At 44.2% G+C, this 18,121-nt stretch overlaps 1 protein-coding gene across 2 annotated transcripts in view; it reads left to right on the top strand.

Moving 5' to 3' along the window:
- The window catches only part of CCDC85A (coiled-coil domain containing 85A), a 78,739-nt gene extending 60,982 nt beyond the window's left edge, over positions 1-17,757 (top strand). Inside the window, exons 3-5 of one of the 2 annotated variants that reach the window (XM_086631137.1) lie at positions 1,290-1,366; positions 10,589-10,708; positions 17,668-17,757. In XM_086631137.1, coding sequence (XP_086487263.1) covers positions 1,290-1,366; positions 10,589-10,708; positions 17,668-17,757 — 287 coding nt within the window. The remainder of the gene's footprint in view (positions 1-1,289; positions 1,367-10,588; positions 10,709-17,667) is intronic. The other variant, XM_086631139.1, reaches the window with a different exon arrangement.
- The last annotated feature ends 364 nt before the right edge of the window (positions 17,758-18,121 follow it).

The raw sequence follows: 18,121 nt of genomic DNA, 5'->3' as shown, positions 1-18,121 counted from the left end.
TGGTGCACGAATTCATCTGTCAGTTTAAACCAGTGAACAGCTCTGTCGTTGGTGCAGCTTTGCAGAGTTATATCAACTGACAGTACTGTCCCGAACCCTGTGGATTCCGTACTATTAATCATCAAAGAGATCATTTTACTAGTTATGTGGTAGGATGAGTACAAATTGACATCGCAGAGAAAGTTGAGTGGATCATCGAGGCAGGAGTGGGTACATGGTGGACTTTCATCTATATACAAGGAGGTACGAGAGTCACAGCAGTGTTTCAGGATTGAGAAGATATCCTTTCTCTCACAGCTGAGTGCTACTTTCTCAGGCATGTACTTCTCTCAGATACAGGACTTCAATAGCAGAAATTCTATGTGACCCAAGAAATGCAGGATGATCAAGTTCTTGGATGCTTTTAGGGATGGATCATGGATCTGCTCTTCTTACATAAAGTTCTTGGGAACAGAGCAGACTGGGAGTGACTCATATTCTCCATAATCAACCAAATTATCTTACGAGGGTCAGCGAGGTCACTTGTGAATAGAGCGGGCAGGACTGTGCTCTTCAGTCAAGACCGCATAGCAAGGCCACGCTGTGAGAACATGTCCTAGTACTGTAGTGCCCTGGAGCGCGTGGGGTGAGGAGCACTTGCCGTGAGCAGTGCTGTGCCCCAGGCTGTCGTGCTAGCAACCAGACTCCAAACCCTCTCAGCGCCCTGGGACACACATCTGGTTTCTAGCCCAGGCTCAAGCCCTGACAGCACGTCCCTAGCAGTGGCTTAGGGTTGAACCTTCGTACTGACAACCTACTGTATTCCCTGCTGGCGAGACCATGGCTCGTGGGGGCAGGCTGCATGGGCACCATGGTGGAGGACCCCACTTTTACTGTGTCTTCCTGCAGAAGACTGTCTTCTCTTTCTGGGCTTTTCAGTGGTGACTTGGTGGGATAACACGTTACTCTCGTGGGGTATTTCTGAAATACAGTGCAAGGTCACAGAGCTTGGGGGCTGGGTTGGAAGCACTCAAGTCTGTGGTGCCTTTCTGTGAGATACCGTGTGTCTGAGAAGGGACCACCTTTAGAGTGCAGCAGTTCAGAATCACAAGCAATGAGGAATTAGGTTAATTCTAGCATCGGCGTTATTTGCACTGCCCTTGAGAGGAGCAGAGATGAATGTTGAATGGACGTTTGAGAGAGGCAATCTGCTCTGAGCACCAGTCAGAATATCGCATGGGCTCTGACACTAGTAAACACAAGCAGATCTCTGTGGATAATATGAGTTTTTTTTCTTTTTGATTTTTTAGAATCAACCTTGTCCTATGTTAGGCAGCTGGAGGCAAGAGTAAGACAGCTGGAGGAGGAAAATCGCATGCTGCCCCAGGTGGGTGACTTCTGTTGGTGGGAACAGTAGCCGGCAGCTAGACAGCAACGCTCGGGTCCTCGTGCTTGAGATAAAACCAGTATGACTTCTCGTTTGACGTTATTCCATTGGAACACTCAGGCTGATCATTCGGATAATCAGAGTCACTCGCATCTGTTTGTTCATCTTGCTCGTGATTGAGTGGGGTATTTATTTAAGACTATGACAATGCTGTCATTCATTTTTCTCCTTTGCAGATGTTGATACTTTGCTAAGAAAAATTCACTGGAAGCTGGTGCATCTAGTTAATCAATTTGAGGGTTGAAAATCACAGTGAGCTGACCCTTTACATTCTGGTTTTATTCCAAGAGCGTCTTGTTATTAAGATATTGAGTACTTTTTATAGTTAACCAAAATATTTTGCTTTAAAAATGCAAATGGTTTAAGTAATAATAATTGGGTTATATTGTTTTTAATATTTTAAGGAATATATTAGATATGTAAATGCAAGACAAATTAAATTGAGTAAATAAGCAAATATGAAGTTGAAGGTTTTCCCAATATGTTTTTAAGAATGAAAAAATTCGAAGTTCATTAAGACTGAATCAAAAACACTTGTATTTTTTTATGTATACACATACAAACCAGCACATATTTCTGTTATATTTTGTTAAGTAATCCTTAGGAAAATCCATAAAGTCTCCAAATGAAGTTGCCCACTGGAAGAAAAAAGATGTTGCATTTTGTTTAAATCAAACACTAGTTTAAATGAAGACATTGGTCTGAGGAAGAAAAGTGCTTTTTCTTGAACGTAGTACTGTTACTTGAGTGTAAAATCCAAGATAGCATTGAAATGTAACAAGAATTAAAATCTACTGGCTCTGATTTATTCATTTGTATAAGGCAAGATTAGCTAGAAGATCTCAGCTTCAGGTTAACAATTTCCTTTCTCAAGGCAGATTTTAAGTGAAGTGTGGTGTTTTTTTTCCTCACCTATGATAAGATAGTTGGAAAGGCCTTTACAGCTCTTAGTTAGCTCTTGGCTTGTTAAGTGACCTTGAGCAATTTATATAACTTCTCTATACCCAGATTTTTTGATCTGGAGAAGAAGGAAAGCAAGAATGGTTAAATGTCTGCCCATTGAAGTGTCTTCACTAGGAAAGACAAAGGTTGATCTTCAGTGATAAAGAATGTAATTTTCTTGTCAAGAGCGGTGTTCAGGGCAAATGTTAACAAATCTGCCTGAAAAATACCGTTGTGGTTTGTCTTGGGTCTGGAACAACACTAGAGGATAAATTGTGCAGAACGTTCTCTGTGGGCAAAGTCTTTAGAAGTGGACATATGTTTTATTTGTCTGGGTTTGAGGCACTCAGGTGGACATCCATGAAATGCATTGCCAGATCTTGCCAAAGACTGGAACACCCACATTGTGGATGTTGAGTTCATTGAAAATGCATTGGATGGGGTTCCAAAACCAGAAGATAGTGCTTGTGAAAATAGCACTTGAGCCCATAGCTGTTAGAAAAGTAATCGAAATGAAATATGTTGATTGTGGGGTTTGGAAGGGGAAGAACTAGGTGAGCAAGCCTGCAAACTGCTTTTTGTTTTTAAATACACAGGTCAAAGTTTGTCTTATGTTTGGTTTTCTTGGCATAAGGATCTGCAGCAGAGTTCTGAAAAATCTCCTTCTATCTCTGGATACTTTATTGTAAGAAATAAGGAGTGACAAGGGTTCACGTTTCTCGGCATATCTTACTCACCTTTCCTCCTGAAGAAAGTCATTGCTTTGGGGAGAGGGAAGAAATGTAGACACCAAGCTTATTCTGACTTGGCACGCAATTACCTTGGCATTGCGTTTGCATGAGTTCATTTTGGGGGATTTGTTGTTCCTGTGAGTAACGCCCTGAACGTGCTGTCAGCAGCCATCAGGCCCCGTCACAAAGACAAGGACACGGGATGGAAATATATAAGCTCCTGGCACTGGTTCGATTCCATTTAATGGGAGGAATGGGAGTTTGTTGGGCATTAAGCCAAACTGAGTGCTTTTGACAAATCAGCTGAAAATATACGATGAGCTCCACAACTGATGAAGGTTTCTGGCACAGCTCTTCCTCAATTACAGTGTCGTGCCTTAAAATTTCGCCAGTGCTTCGGTCAGAGAGTGCCTTTTGCTTTTTGTGCAGCACCTCATTGACTGCGTACTGGAGCCCTGGGAGGGTTTTCTTCTTTTTCCCCTCTGCTTTCAATATCCTTGCGTTTCCCCCTTTTCTGCTTGTGTGTCACTCGTGAGAATGCACCGGCACATTTGTTGACTCCCTCTTCAGATAAATCACTCCTTCCATCTATCACTTAGGTGTTGTTCTTTTCCAATTCGTTTTGCTTTGCTTGTCTCCCACCATACATATTAGTTTTCTTTTCAGAACCTCACAGACCTCTAATGTAAAGGTTTTATTAATATTTAGTGGCAAGAGCATTTCCAGAGAAAATGGTTTTAAGTGCTGCCATCGCTGTTCAAATGGAATCTGGGTTTGAGTTCAGTCTGCTGTACTGAAGGGCTGCTTTGTCGGAGGAGATGCAGTACCACCACTGAGTCGATGTTTTAGTTTGATCAGCTGATAGAAAAGGTATAAAAATGCACATATTCACTTATGCCTGTTAGTGTCTCTTCCTGGTGGTGGTTCATAGCATAGTAGTGGGCTTAAGAGTTGTAAGAAGCCACGGAAGGGTTGTAGGTTTGCTGTAATTAGCTGTTCCTTTGTTGTTGTTGATGTTTTTTCCCTTCTCTCAGATAGCATGTAACAAGACACGATCCAGACCCTTTCATTTTCTGGCCACAGATAGGATTTTTGTGCAAGGAAACAGATACTTCCCAAGATTTATGGTATGCAGCTGGGTCTTCTGTTGAGAATGCCAAACTGTGCCGCTGGGCCCGGGACAAGGGGCGTGCAGCGGGCGCTGGTGCTTCTCAACCGCTCAAGTTGGTAAGGGTGCGTGACCGCAGTGCGTAGAGGCAACAGGACCTGAGTGAGAACATTTCTGGTTTGCTGGATGGATTTCAGGCCAGTGTGGTTCCCAGCGGGGGCAGGAAAGCTCTTCGCAGCACGTGGACTCTGGCAGTGCCACTGCCTTCTGCTGCCTCAAAGTGTGTACGGCATCGCTGTGGCTCGAGTTTTACCCCTAACATTAAAAAAAAAAAAACCAAAATACGTGGTAGTATGGCCAGTGCTCTAGCCAGAAGATAGCGTCCGTGCGTATTGCAATGAAGATACTCAGCAATAATTAAGAAAATATGTAGGGACCAAACAATGGGTTTGGATTTCAGTTACAGCTTCCTGAGCTGTGACAGATCTGTTATGTCGTGAGTAACTTCAGATAACTGAAAACAGAAGTGTCCTCCCAGCCTTGGTGTGGGGGGCAACTGCTGTCTGTGTCTTTATGCTGGGAGAAGTGAGATGGGGATCTGGCATCCACGTGTCAATTAACTGGAGATATCCCTGAATTTTCATAGGGGTAGTATTTCAGGGCTGATAAGCTGAGCTGCAATGTTATGGAAATGCGGACGTCTGTCATATAATGACAGCGAATGCATTTGCAGAAGAAACACTTGGCAAGCCACCAGTTCAAATTGCTTCGGTTTTCGTTTGTTTCACGGGAGGAGGGAGCAAGAGGCAGAGAATTGTCAGACATTTCCCCCTTCCAAGTCTTTGTCCTTATGGTTTAGCTTTATGTTTTAAAGAAGGGGAGAGGAAGTATGGCCAGGATGCGCTTCCCGAGTGAACAAACCGCGCGGGTCAGTGGGGCCGGGGGCTGGATGCAGGGAGCTGACCTCCCGGCTTCCCACAGCGTGCAGCACCAAAACCATGGGGCAGGTGTGGTGCAGGGCTGAACCAGAGCCCTCTGCGCCCTCTCACGTGGGCTTTTCTGCCTCAGTTTCCCCATTCTTTCCTTTACAAGACTTTTGCCATCTCTTTTTTTTTCTCTCTCTCATTTCCACTGTTGCTTCAGGAAGTTTTTTTGGTTTTTGCATCCTTGCTAGCCTTTTCCAGTCCTGGTATGTTTAAGTGTGAAATGGCAGGCGTAATCCTTAGGCACACACCAGTTTATTTTTAAGTGCTTCCAACACTTTCCATTTCCCTCTTTCTTCCTCCTTTCATTAGATTATCACATTTTATTTCAAGTCCTTTCCAACTATTCAAAAACCTTTTTGCTGACATCTGTGGTTTTTATTTTTCCCCTGCATGGCATGGCTTTAGTTATAAATCTAATTAGAAGATGGGAGCTGTTTGGTTAGTCGTTTTTTTTTGTAAAATCTGTCAGTCACAGTCCGACACTGTTTGTCTTCTCCCTTCCATAGCGTGTAGAAGAATAGGGAATTCTTCAACCAAAATGTAATTAAAACCCATTGAACAAACCCGAGTTACCTAATCATGTCATCAAATATTTGCTGAAAGTAAATCAACAGCGTCCACCCACCCTTTCTTTCATGCGCTCTCATCCTCAGTTTATATTAAAAGATCATTAATGGAGCGACTTCAGTTTACAACAACTGAGGTTCTGACCAGAGTCTTTGTCTCGGGGTGTCCTGAACATAGCACTTCCGACTTGGTTGGCATGGGCAAGCTGAACGGCAAGAGCTTGTGGCTTGATGTTACCAAGATACAGATACAAGAAGAACTTAGTGTGCAAAAAGAGTTGTAGTTCAGAGAGAAGGACAGAGTTACTTATTTTTTTCCCCAGAGTAATTTCTGAAAGTCTGGAGTTACTTTGTACTCATGAGTTTCTAGTAGAGTCCACTGAATCTTCCAGATTTTATACAGTGGTGGTCTTTATGCCTTCAAGATTTAAAGGTGCTGCAGCCCAAAGCCTTTTTCTCATACAGGTTCATTAGCAAAAGAGATTTATGAAGGGCCTGCGGAAGATGAGTGTTTCTGAAGGTGTGCAGCCAGCAATGGTTTTGGCAACTCGGAAATCTGAGTGTGCTTCAAATACGCTACGAGGATGCCTGGATTTTGGCAGCAATATGCAGAAGCAGAGGTTTCCGCTGAGGTCTTTGAGAGCAGGAATTATGGTGAATAACTGCAGCATTTTGAAGTCATGTATTTTAATCGACAGGAATGTTCCCTAAAAAATTTTTGCAGGTTTGTTTAGTGCGTTATTAATCCAGCAGAGCAACAGACTGCAGCTTATTGCTTTGTGTTTTTCCTTTCTCTTGCCTGTTTGAAACAAGCTGGCAAACACAGCCTGTGTTTTACTTTGAGCTAACGGGGAAATTGAGGGCTGGGGAAATCAGAAAGAAGCTTTGAAGATCAGGTAGTGATTGAACTGGCATGGCAGTTACCCAGCAGGAAGGATATACTTCCCTGGAAACCTCTGGGATAAAAGGCAGCTGGAGAAGGAGGTCTTGTGCTTTGGCTGAGGTGGGTCTCCGATGGTGAGTGAACAGAGCAGTGCTCAGTGGACAGGAAAATCGTGTTCTCTCAGCAGCTTTGGTGAGGTGACTACAAGTGTCCTTGGGGCAGAGATGGACCGTGTTTTTTCCTCCTTGGCTATCCCTGTGTGCCGTGGGGAGGCTGCGAGTCAGGCAGCAAGCGGCGTGCTTCCTCCAGAGAGGCCGGCAGATCAACTGCCACTGGCTTGAGCTGTGTAGTCTGCTTTGCACTACAGTGGTTTTCATTCATGGCTGTCCTTATCAGCAGTAGGGACTGAAAAAAAGATGTTTTCTTCTGGCTCAAGTAGAAAGGCTCATAATAGCTCTCTCCATCAAAGAGTATCCTGTTCTACACAGGGGTCTTTATTCTGACCATGACAGAGTACAGTGCAGGGTTTGCCTCTGGCACTATGGGATAACGGCCTGAGTATCCTTAACATTTTGCAGTCAGTGTGAGGGGGATGCTCAATTTCCATTCATCTAATTTTTGTTATGTAGTATTACAGGATTGAGTCAGATTTTCTGTGCTTTCTATTCACTAGAGTCGCATGTCGGCATTAGATGTTTTGTAGGTTTACTTGCAACAGAAAATGGATCTGCATGCTTAGTGATTGCAGTTCCCTCTACTATCTTTATGGCCAAACATGCAGGCGATGTTATGTGGTTTTTACCTGCTTCAGACAAGGTGCTTTCTGCAGTGGTATAGTCCATGCACAGTACATGTTAGGCTTGGAGGAGACAGCATGCAAACCATGCTTCAGCTTGGGTGCAAGGGCTGGACAGGAGCAGTAGGGATAGTTAGTGTAGAATGAGCAAAAAACCCAATTCTTTCTCAGATGTTGATGTTTATTCAAAATTACTCAAGATATTTAAAATTGATACAGATTTCAGCACTGTGGAGCCACAACTTCATCCCTCTGATTTGGTTCCATTTCCATGACTTTGTTACTGGATAATAAATGAAAGATCTGTCCAAAACCTGTGGACACATGGGATGCCCGCTTTGAGTGGCTGAATGCAAATGCTGAGTGTGGAGCTAGAGAAGAGGAGGAAGGGAAAAGGATTTCTCCTCCCACCCTCAATGTCCTGCTCAGGATCCAGTTGTAACCTGGGTTGGGCAGTGACAGAGAAGAGTCTCAGTACAAGGAAACTCGAGTCCAGTGTTGGTGGAAGGTTCAACATTGCCGTGCTCCCCCCCGACAAGCGGCGGTGGTGATGACAGGTCTGAAAAGCACACTTTTTTAGTCCCCCAAAGCACCTCGTTTTCAGACACCGCCACTTTGGCAGAGTGCCTTTTCCTCTTGTTTTGCTCCACTGCCTCAGAAACTCATCATACAGTCAGTAGTGCTGAAGCGTCTTCAGGCTCGCAGGACTTGCCGAGCATCAGGAGACCCACATTCAGGCTGGTCCCATCCCCATCATCTGCTGGAATAAGCTTCCTCCAACGAAGGCTGAAGCTGTGCTGCCTCTCTGGTGAGGCCTCACCTGAGATGAAGAGTCCCTGAGCTGGAGGATGAGCCTTCAGGGCTGCAAAACCTGCCTTGCTTTTTAAGAAAAGCTTATGTCTCTTCTCAAGGACAGAGGGAGGAGGGAGAAGGATGTCCACAGGGGAAATACTAATTTTCAGTCTCCTACCAACATGTGCTGAGAGTGCTGTCTGCTTAAAGCAGCGTGTTCACAACGTTCTCGTGAAGGCGAGACAGAAAAGTGCTGCATGTGGCACAGAAAAGGCTGTGGAGGACGGCTGCCTGGAGGAAGGCCTGAGCTCTGACAGCAGCACAATTTGCAGGACTTTTGGATATACCATTTTCAGGAGGCTTTAGATGTATGATCTGTACTAATTTTCCCAGCCTTTTAGTAGCAATATTTCTATTTCACTGTTCAAAACTGACCAAAATCTTTGCTGGCCCTGGAGTCAGTAAAGAACCAGAATAGTCTGATTTGTAAAAACCCAAAGCTGACTGAGGAAATTTATCCTAAACCTGAATCATTCCAATCTGCTTTATTACCCCTTTTCCTTCCTCTTTCATTTCCTTTCCCAAAGAATAGCATTAAGCCAGCCCAGTCACCAACAGATCTATAAATCCTTCCCAAAGCAAAATAAGTCCTAAACCTCCCTCCATACATCACAGCAAATTGGTAATAGCCGCGGTGAGTTGTAGGACGATACGCCGCGCGCTGCCCTGAGTGTGTGCCAGTATTGGCAGCCTGGTGAGGAGACCCTTTAATGCCCACCATTGCTTGGCAGGAGGGTGGCACTGGAAGAGAGTTCATGTGCCAAACGAGGTTTCATATTTAGACTCAAGGTACCTTTTCCGTGGGCTTAGCGGATGCAGCATTCTCTTTGGGGTTTTTTTAATTGTTTTTAGGGTTTTTTGAATATGTGAGGTTCAGTCCTGCAGCCTGTGTGCAGACGATCGCGAGGATCGGGCGTAACATGTTCAGGAATTGCAAGGATTCTCTCTGCCATGTGCTCCTTTGGCACGGCCATGGGCAACGCAGCGTTGGTTGCCAAGGCCTGGGCGTATCCCCACAAAGTCGTGCGTGGCACATAAACTTGCTTTGGACTGGGGTGCTTTTCAGTGAAACGTAGTCAGGCAGGCTGGATCTGTGAAGTTCAGCCTCGTGTCATCTCTCTGTGCCCTTTTCCTCCCACACACACCTTCATCTTCCCTATTGTTTAGGTTGTAGACACCCCCAAAAAGACCGCAACGTGCTGTGCGCTTGCTCAGCGGGGCAAATTAGTGCACATGGGGGCACTGATTGTGATCAGAGGCTCTTTCCACTGTCATTACCTTTCCTTCAGAAATGCATTTCCCACACATTCCAGCAGGAATTACTGCTACGTTATTTCTTAGTGTTTCCTACAGTGTTTCTTACTCTGTAAGAAAGGAACTTTTCATCTCACAATCTTTGAAATGTTTTTTCTTCTTTATATTTCTCATTTTTTTCAAACAAAATTCTGCATTAAGAATGACAGTGAAGAGCAGATCAGGTTGAAAGCATCTACTCGGACCGTCTCTGTCGCTGCAGCTATCGCATTGATGTCCATGAATGCAGCAGGGGTATTTTTAGCACTCCTCCAAAGCAGGCTGCTTGCTCAAGTTACCTTGGCACTGCAGTTGCTCCAGGAGATGCTTTACACCCTGCAAAGTTTGAGGTGACTGAGCTGCAAGAGTTTGGGTAGCTTGCATTTGTTTGGCAGTGTCCTGAAGAACCCTTCCAGGTGTTCTCTGGGAGGCAGAAGCCCCTGAGGTTGTCACTGTTGGGTATCAATTGACATGTTGCAGGCAAGCAGGGGGACATGCCCTTGCACCAGAGCAGCTGGAGACAGGGAAGGAGTGAGCTGGCAGCCCGGAGCTCCTGGCTCCTTCCCTGGTTGGCTGTGACTGAGCTTGTGTTGCAAACCTTGCAGCAATGTCTGAAAATGAGAGTTTTGTTGAAGGAACAACCTCCAGAATTATTGGGATAAAAGTAGATGTTCTCAAAACTTTCCTCTGGAGTTGAAATCATCTCTCTGAACCTCGCAGCACTTTTCTGAGGCAACGTACATATGTAAGAAATTTTATTGCTATGTCCTGATTTTCCAGATAGATGCTCTTGAGGGCCAGAGTGTTTGGATGACACTCAGCAGTAGCACCCGAGCTGCCTCACGTGGATCTTGGTTCCAGTGGCACAGAAGGAGGGGGACTTTGGAGTAAAACGTGCTTTCAGTGCTTCTCAGCCTTTTTAAAAAGAACAATAGATAATTGACATCTGTTTTAATTAGTTACCAACCCTTTTCTTTATTAAATAGTTTTTAATTTTTTGCAAAGGATCCCATTAGGATGCCAGGAGGGGCGGAGGGGAGTTACTGCTCTGCAAACGAGCCAGCTAGCGTCAGTGGACATGGCTCAGCCTCTCAGCAGTCTGACTCAGTGGTAAATGCTCTGAAGGTAACGCTCCTCCGGTACAGTCCATGCAAAACGTCATGTCTGCTACTCAACACGTGTCGTATTGTCCTGGCAACATTCCTGTGGACACCACTGGGATGTTACTGTCATGAGTGGGATTGTTTTTCTGTGTGTCACTCATCGCATCTGTGGACTGTGTGTTTCTTGGGGCAGGAATCCAGCCCTTACAATGGAGGTGATGCCAGCTGTAGCTGCTCTCCAAATTACTCACACTTGTACACTTTGAAGCTGAAAGTGGTGTTTTGCTGAATAAGGAAGTTTTTCTACTTCATCTGGGATGTAATATTTGTTCTCCAGTGGAATATAACGGATTCCTGTAACCCATGCAGAAAGAAAAATTCTTAAATGCAAAGATAAAGCCAATACGCATGGTATAATCATAACAAAAATAGCAGAACTTTGTGCTGAAGACCATGCATCGTGATCCCAAGGTCAGTGTTGAAACTTCCTTGAGAGCAGATGTGATTTACTCTGAAGTCAGGGTTGGATTGCAGAGACCTGCGTTGTGTTGTGTTGGTAAACAGCAACTGACACAAGCAACCAGAGGGGCAAATTCGCCTGTTCTTACCTGTGTCCAACTGTTGCAATTAATGAAATTCAGAAAGCTGTTACAAGATGCAATGGTTTATCAGGTCATCTGATTCAACAAGTGGTTGAGTTCACTGTCCCACCACCCAGCTGTGTCCATGCTCCTCAGGAGAGGATTAAAAACTGATGGTGAGCTGAGCAGAGGGGCAGGGACCCCGTATTCCTGTCCCCTAATGCTGGCTCCGATGTGATTGTTTTCTGGTGCTTTGTGCACATCTTCTCTCCTCGACTTCCCTCGTTAGCTAAACTGCTCTAAAACTCTCGGGTAAGTGGATGTAATTCTCCACCCATGCAGATGTTGCAGGGACATCCTGGACACTTGGGGGGTTTAGGTTTGCACTCCTTCAGGAGAGACCCGGAAAGGACTTTTGTAGACGTTTGCTCTGGTTTTGAGTTTTGTGGAGATGCACAGTGCACAGTAGGAGCTCAGTAGTGCTGTCGACTTGCCTGGACATCTGAGTTTATGCAGAGTGATTATCTTCCACGTGGCTGGGTGACATTGACTTCTCCTCTCTCAAGCCTGAGGAAATAGGTTTATGCAAGTGAACAGCGCACAAATTACAGCCATCAAATCCTTTCCTGTAACATAAAACCCGGGTGCAGGGCTTCACCGCAGCCGCCTCCCCTGTTTTTCTGGCTTCCCAACGGGGGAAGCAGCAGCAGAGTGCTTGAGCCCCTCTCCCCATGCACACAATTACAAGTCCCCTTCTAGCGGCCACCCGGACCACGTCCCCGTCAGCAGCACTCTGCCACGCTGGGCTTGCCCTCGGGCAGGAGAGGTGTGACAAACCGCCGTGCCCGGCTGCTGAGGAGTGCCCAGTTCAGCTCAAGGTCCAGTGTGCATCTTCCATGTGTTATGGAAGAAAATACAGCTATGCCAAGCAATTTTGTCAAGAGATCATGCCTAATTATCGAAAAAAGCCTTTTGTAGTTCTCTTAAAATACCCATGAACGGAACGTTTGACGATGTGCTTTTGACAGCCTGTAATAGCTGGTTGGCATAAGTGGAATGTTTGAACAATGGCTGATGCCTTGGTTGCTGAAATGGATTGATAAGAAATACACAGAATTTAGTGCAATATGATGTGAAAGCTCAGCTTTTAGTTTACTAGGAGGTGTTGCGGCAGGCAGAAATAGATATAAATGATACTGTTGTATTCGGAATGGAAAGTGAGCTGTCAGCTAGACACACTGCCCAACCTTCCCCGTCCCCAGCCACGGAGGAGACCCTGCTGTTTCCCAGAGTGAAGCAGATGGGTTTGATCCTGCCTTTCTGGCATTTTTCTGCAGAGCTCCCGCTTACATCACTGAGCAGAATCAGATGCAGGAGGAAGAACAAGCCAAAGGAAGGAGCCTGCTTTTCTTTACAAATCTGGCAATTTGGAGTTCCTGCAAAAAAAGAAATAGTCCTTGTTAACAAAACCTGGTTGTTAGCGCAATCCCCTTCTGCACAGCAAGAAATATAAAGAGCAGGAATGGATTTTGAAGGGACAGATCCGTAAGAAAACAGAGTGAGGTCATTGCTAAAAATAGAGCTGTTTTTTCCCTGAGTAACGAGGAGACTTTTTAAAACAATAAATTGCCTGTGAATCTCCTGCTGGGGGAGACAGTGTGAAAGAGAGAGAAGAGCTTTGCCATGCAGCTGGTCTGATAAAGGCTCCTCCATGACCCGTTCCGCCGTGCAGAGTGGTGGAAAGAAGAAACTGCCACGTGCGTGTCGCCCTGCCTGGGCCTCGGCGATCCTCCCCACCCCGCCAGTGCCTGCGGGGTTGTTCCCTATGGGCGAGTGGTGCCACCAGGGATCTATACGTCGCTGCTTCATATGGCAGGATGTGGTCGTTTCTTTTTGCAAGTCGTATGTGGCCAAACCGCACGCTTGTGCACGGAGGTGTGCACGTGCCACGTAGGTTTGTCTTGCGGACCAGGGTTTACGTTTATGGATTATGGAATGATGATGGTTATCTAGTCTGACTGCCTGAATAACCAAGGGCACAGGCTTACCTGCGAAGCGTGCTTCAGGTTTTCCTGTCCTGAGTTGTGTGTCACCTCCTGGAAACTCCACTATGCCATCTGCAAATTAAATTGAGGTGTGCTTTCATCGAAGACAAAGTCTGAGGCTAAGTGTAGGAGCTGCTGCAGAAAAGTAAGTGTTCTGTGGTACCCAGGAGGTCAGGCAAGAAGATTTAATGATCCCTCCTGCCCCGAAATCCAGAGCCCTGGAGTCAGTCGAGTTATCTGTAAATGCAATTGGCCAGTTATATATGTATGCCCATACTGAGGAGGACCCATGAAAGCTTATATATACTACTGCTCTTATTTGTGTCTGCATACCAAAAATTTGTAACATAAAATACCCTTTTTTTTTTAAACATATCCTTGTTTTGGAAGCTCAGGAAAATATAAATCAGCAGGCTGTTAAAGACTCTTACCCCACTACCTTAGCAAGCCTGGAAAGACCTGAAGATGCAAAGTGTTTTGGTTTAAGTGCTGACAATATGCCCTTGAAGATTTTATATGGAAATTAAGTCAATTACTGTTTCTGTAATGCAATTACTGTTTTATTAGGAACACTGTAATTTTGACATGTTGGTTAGTATCGATCAGAAAAATCTATGTATGATAATATATCTGGGATAAAGTACCGAATGACTCAGCTGACCTGAATTTATCCTTCACAAGAATAAAATCTGGCAAGTGTGATGAAATCTGGCAGCCTCAGTTTCCCCATCTGTACAATGGCACGTAGGTATTTTCCTGCCTACGCTACCACTTTGCAATTTATGGATAAAAAAGCAGTTTCTAGCTAATGCATATTCAACAGTAATCCGTAAAAGTTCTCGTGATGTAAGTAGTGCCACTTCTAAAATGCTAATATACTAAATTTGACATTATCAATTCATTTTTGTAAATCCCAAATGTGTACTTGTGTTCTGCCTTGTCTCTTTGTTCCCAGCCATTCAAAGTTCTGCTGCTGGCACTGAAACACTACTTTTTCTTCTGACTTTTATAATCTATGTCTGATTTGACTATTGATATATTATTATACTTTTAAAATAGTGGCATATTTCCTTTCTGGTTTTACTTTTTCTTATATTCGTCTAGTCCATGTTAAAAGTACAGTGGATTTGTGAGAAACTAATTGTAACATTTCTTTTTTTTTTACATTCTCATTACAGTTCCTTCCAGTTTGTCGCTCAGTGTTTTGCTCCAGCTTTATGCACTGTGGGTGTTTTATGTGAAATGTTTGCCACGGCATCGTTTTGCCTCTGAAAACACTGGAATGAATGGAAGTTTCATTTTGGGCTCTATAATTTTGGTGCATAGCCTTGATTGGTACCACAATGCAATTTGGATGTATAATTCACGTTGTAGGAACTTTATGGTGTTATGCGATCACGCTGATATTTTATTAAGATAATGGATGTGGGAATTCTCTCCTCAGGATGTGCATATGGTATTGGTACCCCCTCATCAACAAAGTATTTGGGACTGGTTTTGCTTTGTGTTTATGTACTTGCAATGTCCTAGGAGAATGTAGCAGCAGGTTTAGAGGTAGCTTATCATGTATTAGTGAGCATGGAGGTAACTCCAAAGCACAGGAATGTTTGGATTAAGTCTAGAAGGGTGTTCTTCATTATTTTCCTCAGGCTACTGAGGAGTTTTGTTCACAAGGCTGCAGCACACTCACTCGGGCTTGGAGCCAAAGGGAAGATGGGATATGTCATATGGGATTTGTGGGGTAGCTGGGCAAGAGGGGTCAGGGAGCCCAGAGATCTCAAGTGTTTCGTTCTCCATGTGAAGTACCACGGGCCTCGAGCGCTGCCACAGCCGGCTCCCTGACCACTCTGAGGGTGCAGGTTTCTGCCTGGCTTCCGGGGAGAAGATTTCTCCATCCTTTCGCTCCTGTACATTGGAAGTAAGCTAAAAATGAATCACCATGACTTCATCATGAACCTCGTAGCTGTTTTTTATTCAGTCAAGGTTTCTGCTGAAATTTTGAGTGAAGCTTTTGGCAATAGGCTTTTTACTCTGTCATGACTATTTAAAACACATTCAGGAATGCTTAAGTATTACATTTTCTGAGTGCTTGTAAATGCAAAGTAATTCCATTAGTGCTGCTAGTGACAAGTCAGCATTGAAAGAAAACCCTATATAAAATCCAAAATGCACTTGCAATGCAGAGGGCCAAACAAATATGTGCCCAGAAGGCAGCAGTATGTACAACTATCATGACTGGGCAAAGAACTGTACGTATGCCAGCACAAAAGGAGAGTTTCCTGATAAATCTGAAGGAATTTAGCCTATATGATCCCGTGTTTCTGAAAAGGAGGCAAATAAAATTACTGTGATGCCTTTGAGACCCAGGTATCTGTTGCACTGTATGCACAAGCAAAAGTGGTTGCTGATAACGATTTCTCCTTTTCCCACCTACAAAAACACCAGGAATATTCCCTTTGACCCCCCCTTGTCAGTTCTGCTTAGGATGTTGGTTTTCCAGGGCTGTCTTGTATGCATTTGTCCCTAGCAATCAGGGGTCATTTGTTCAGCTGGAAATAAAGGACTTTGGGAAGTTTCACCTTTTAGTTTATTATTGTGTCAGCATTAGCTGCTTGGTAAATATTGTCCAATGTTTATTTACCAGAAAAATTGTTGAAATTGTAGGTACAATGTGCCTTCTCGCAAAAGTTATCCAAGAGGTCTTGATAATATGAAATTAGGAACATCAGCAACCAAATATTGGAAAGAGATGGCCCGTCTCATCAAATCCAGCCCTCCCCCGTTTCTGATGGCTCAGCCATAGACAGCTGGTGTGGAAGGTTTACTGAAAACCCATTTTTGTGCTTTCTCCATGGCACGGTGTTTCACAACACAGCAAACAGCTAAAATGCATGCGTGTTTTATGATGATAACATGATTCCACCCATTTTCCTTCTGATTTCAGTCTACGAGATTCTGGTCTTATGAAGAGTTTGCAGGGTTTGGGTTGTGCCCACCCATTGGTATTAGAGACAGTTCTCTTTGAAGGACTTTAATTTGTTTGACCCTGTGTAGTAACACTAGTCTTATTGCTTCCAATCTTGGAGTAGTTCTGTTTTTCATGCCTATACTTAGGTTTTCTTCAGCAAAGGCTCAGAGAAACTGGATTGTTTTCCCATCTCTTACGCAGAATAACTGTAGGACCTTGGGCTTGTTCTGCCTTTGCTCATCAGCTGTAGGAACCGGGGCTGGTGGTGTCTTTTCAGGGCGATAGCTTCCCAGGATCCATCTGCTTTGTGTTTATTCAGTTGCAGTTAATGCAATCTCTGGTCGCTCCTGGGCTTTAGACTCTGTTAAAATACAGATAATAAAAAATGACAATGGGAAACTGGTTTTGCCTTTCTCGACAGTCATATTGCTGTTCCTCCAAAGATTAATGTGTGGTTCAGTAGCAGTTACACTTTAGTTGATTATTATTAGACAGAAATAATCTTCAGTTGCAATACACAGTATGGTGGTAACCACCACTTGTTTCTGGTGTCCCCTGGAGGAGATGTCTGGTGATACGACACAAGCTGCTGATTCTTCTGCTTATAATCAGTCAAACTTTTTATAAATCATTATAAAATACTTCCCTAAGGTTTTTTTTGGTATAACTTCTCTGCATTTTTAACTCCATAATTGTAACATGGATGCTATGCAATCATGAATGGGAGTAGGTGTGAGTATGAGGAAGGAAACTTTTATAACCTAGAGTCTAAGCTAAGAAAAAAATTGCTAACTTCTACGAAATTGTAGATTTTGCTCTGGTTCAACAAAACATACAAGCATATGTAGAACAGTGACTACATGCACAATTCCTCTGATCTCAAGGAAGAACAAATGAAATAAACCGAACACTTGTAATGCCTTGCTCGATTTCGAGAGTACAGGTAAATTATTTGAAAAAGAGGAGAACTGTTCTGTGCTTTTTAAACTAGAAACAGTTAGACTCCTCTGGACTGAGCTTCGTGCTTCTCAGTTGCATTCTACAAGAGATGTGGTTTAGGAAATAGTTGAAGAAAGTTTCATTTGAGGCTTGTAAATGTCCTCAGTCTTGTATCTGAAGCGCAGAATATCCTGGTGATGCACGTGCTAGTTCATTTGTCTCTGTTTTTAATCATTTTTACCTAGAAGCATGTGCTTTCCGTGTTCAGAAGGAATGTCGTATCCCTTGAGAAATATTCTCTTCTCCTGTTGTGTGTCCCTCCCCTCTGTCTTTACTTGTGCTGCATGGTCTGCTTAGTGAACGCGTGGTGTTTCCAGATGCATGCCTGTATGAAGGCCAGTACAGCTGAACTGGTGATAATGAGATCTCTTTCCATCCCTCCCTTTAGGTTGTGTGGAGGAAACTTGGAGATGCTGCAGGGTCGTGCCCTGGAATTAGACAACATTTGTCAGGAAATCAGTATAAGGGACCGATGTGAAAGGCCCTGAGCAAGTCCTCTCTCTGAAGAGAAGGAGTTTGAACTGCCGATGAGAGAGGAAGAACGGACTGTGTCCGCAGTGACTTCCCAGCTGACGACGGGGTGTCTGTATGCACTACAAGAGACTACCTTGGCAACTGGTAGAGGTTCTGCACAGGGGTCTTTCAGAGGAGCCGCGTTGTCCGCGTTCCCCGAATACTGCTGTTTGGTATCCTGGCTACTGAAACGCTGCCGCCGCATCGTCACTTCCACACACCGCCTTTAGAAGCACTGAGGTATTTCCATCCTAACTAAAAGATAATTGGGATTCCGCAGGAGTTACATGGAATAAGTTTTATTTTGGTTAGTTGCAGTGAATCTCTAG

The sequence above is a fragment of the Tauraco erythrolophus genome, chromosome 2 (assembly GCF_009769465.1).
Source record: "Tauraco erythrolophus isolate bTauEry1 chromosome 2, bTauEry1.pri, whole genome shotgun sequence".
Classification (NCBI taxonomy): domain Eukaryota; kingdom Metazoa; phylum Chordata; class Aves; order Musophagiformes; family Musophagidae; genus Tauraco; species Tauraco erythrolophus.
This window is presented reverse-complemented; position numbering and strand designations above follow the sequence as displayed.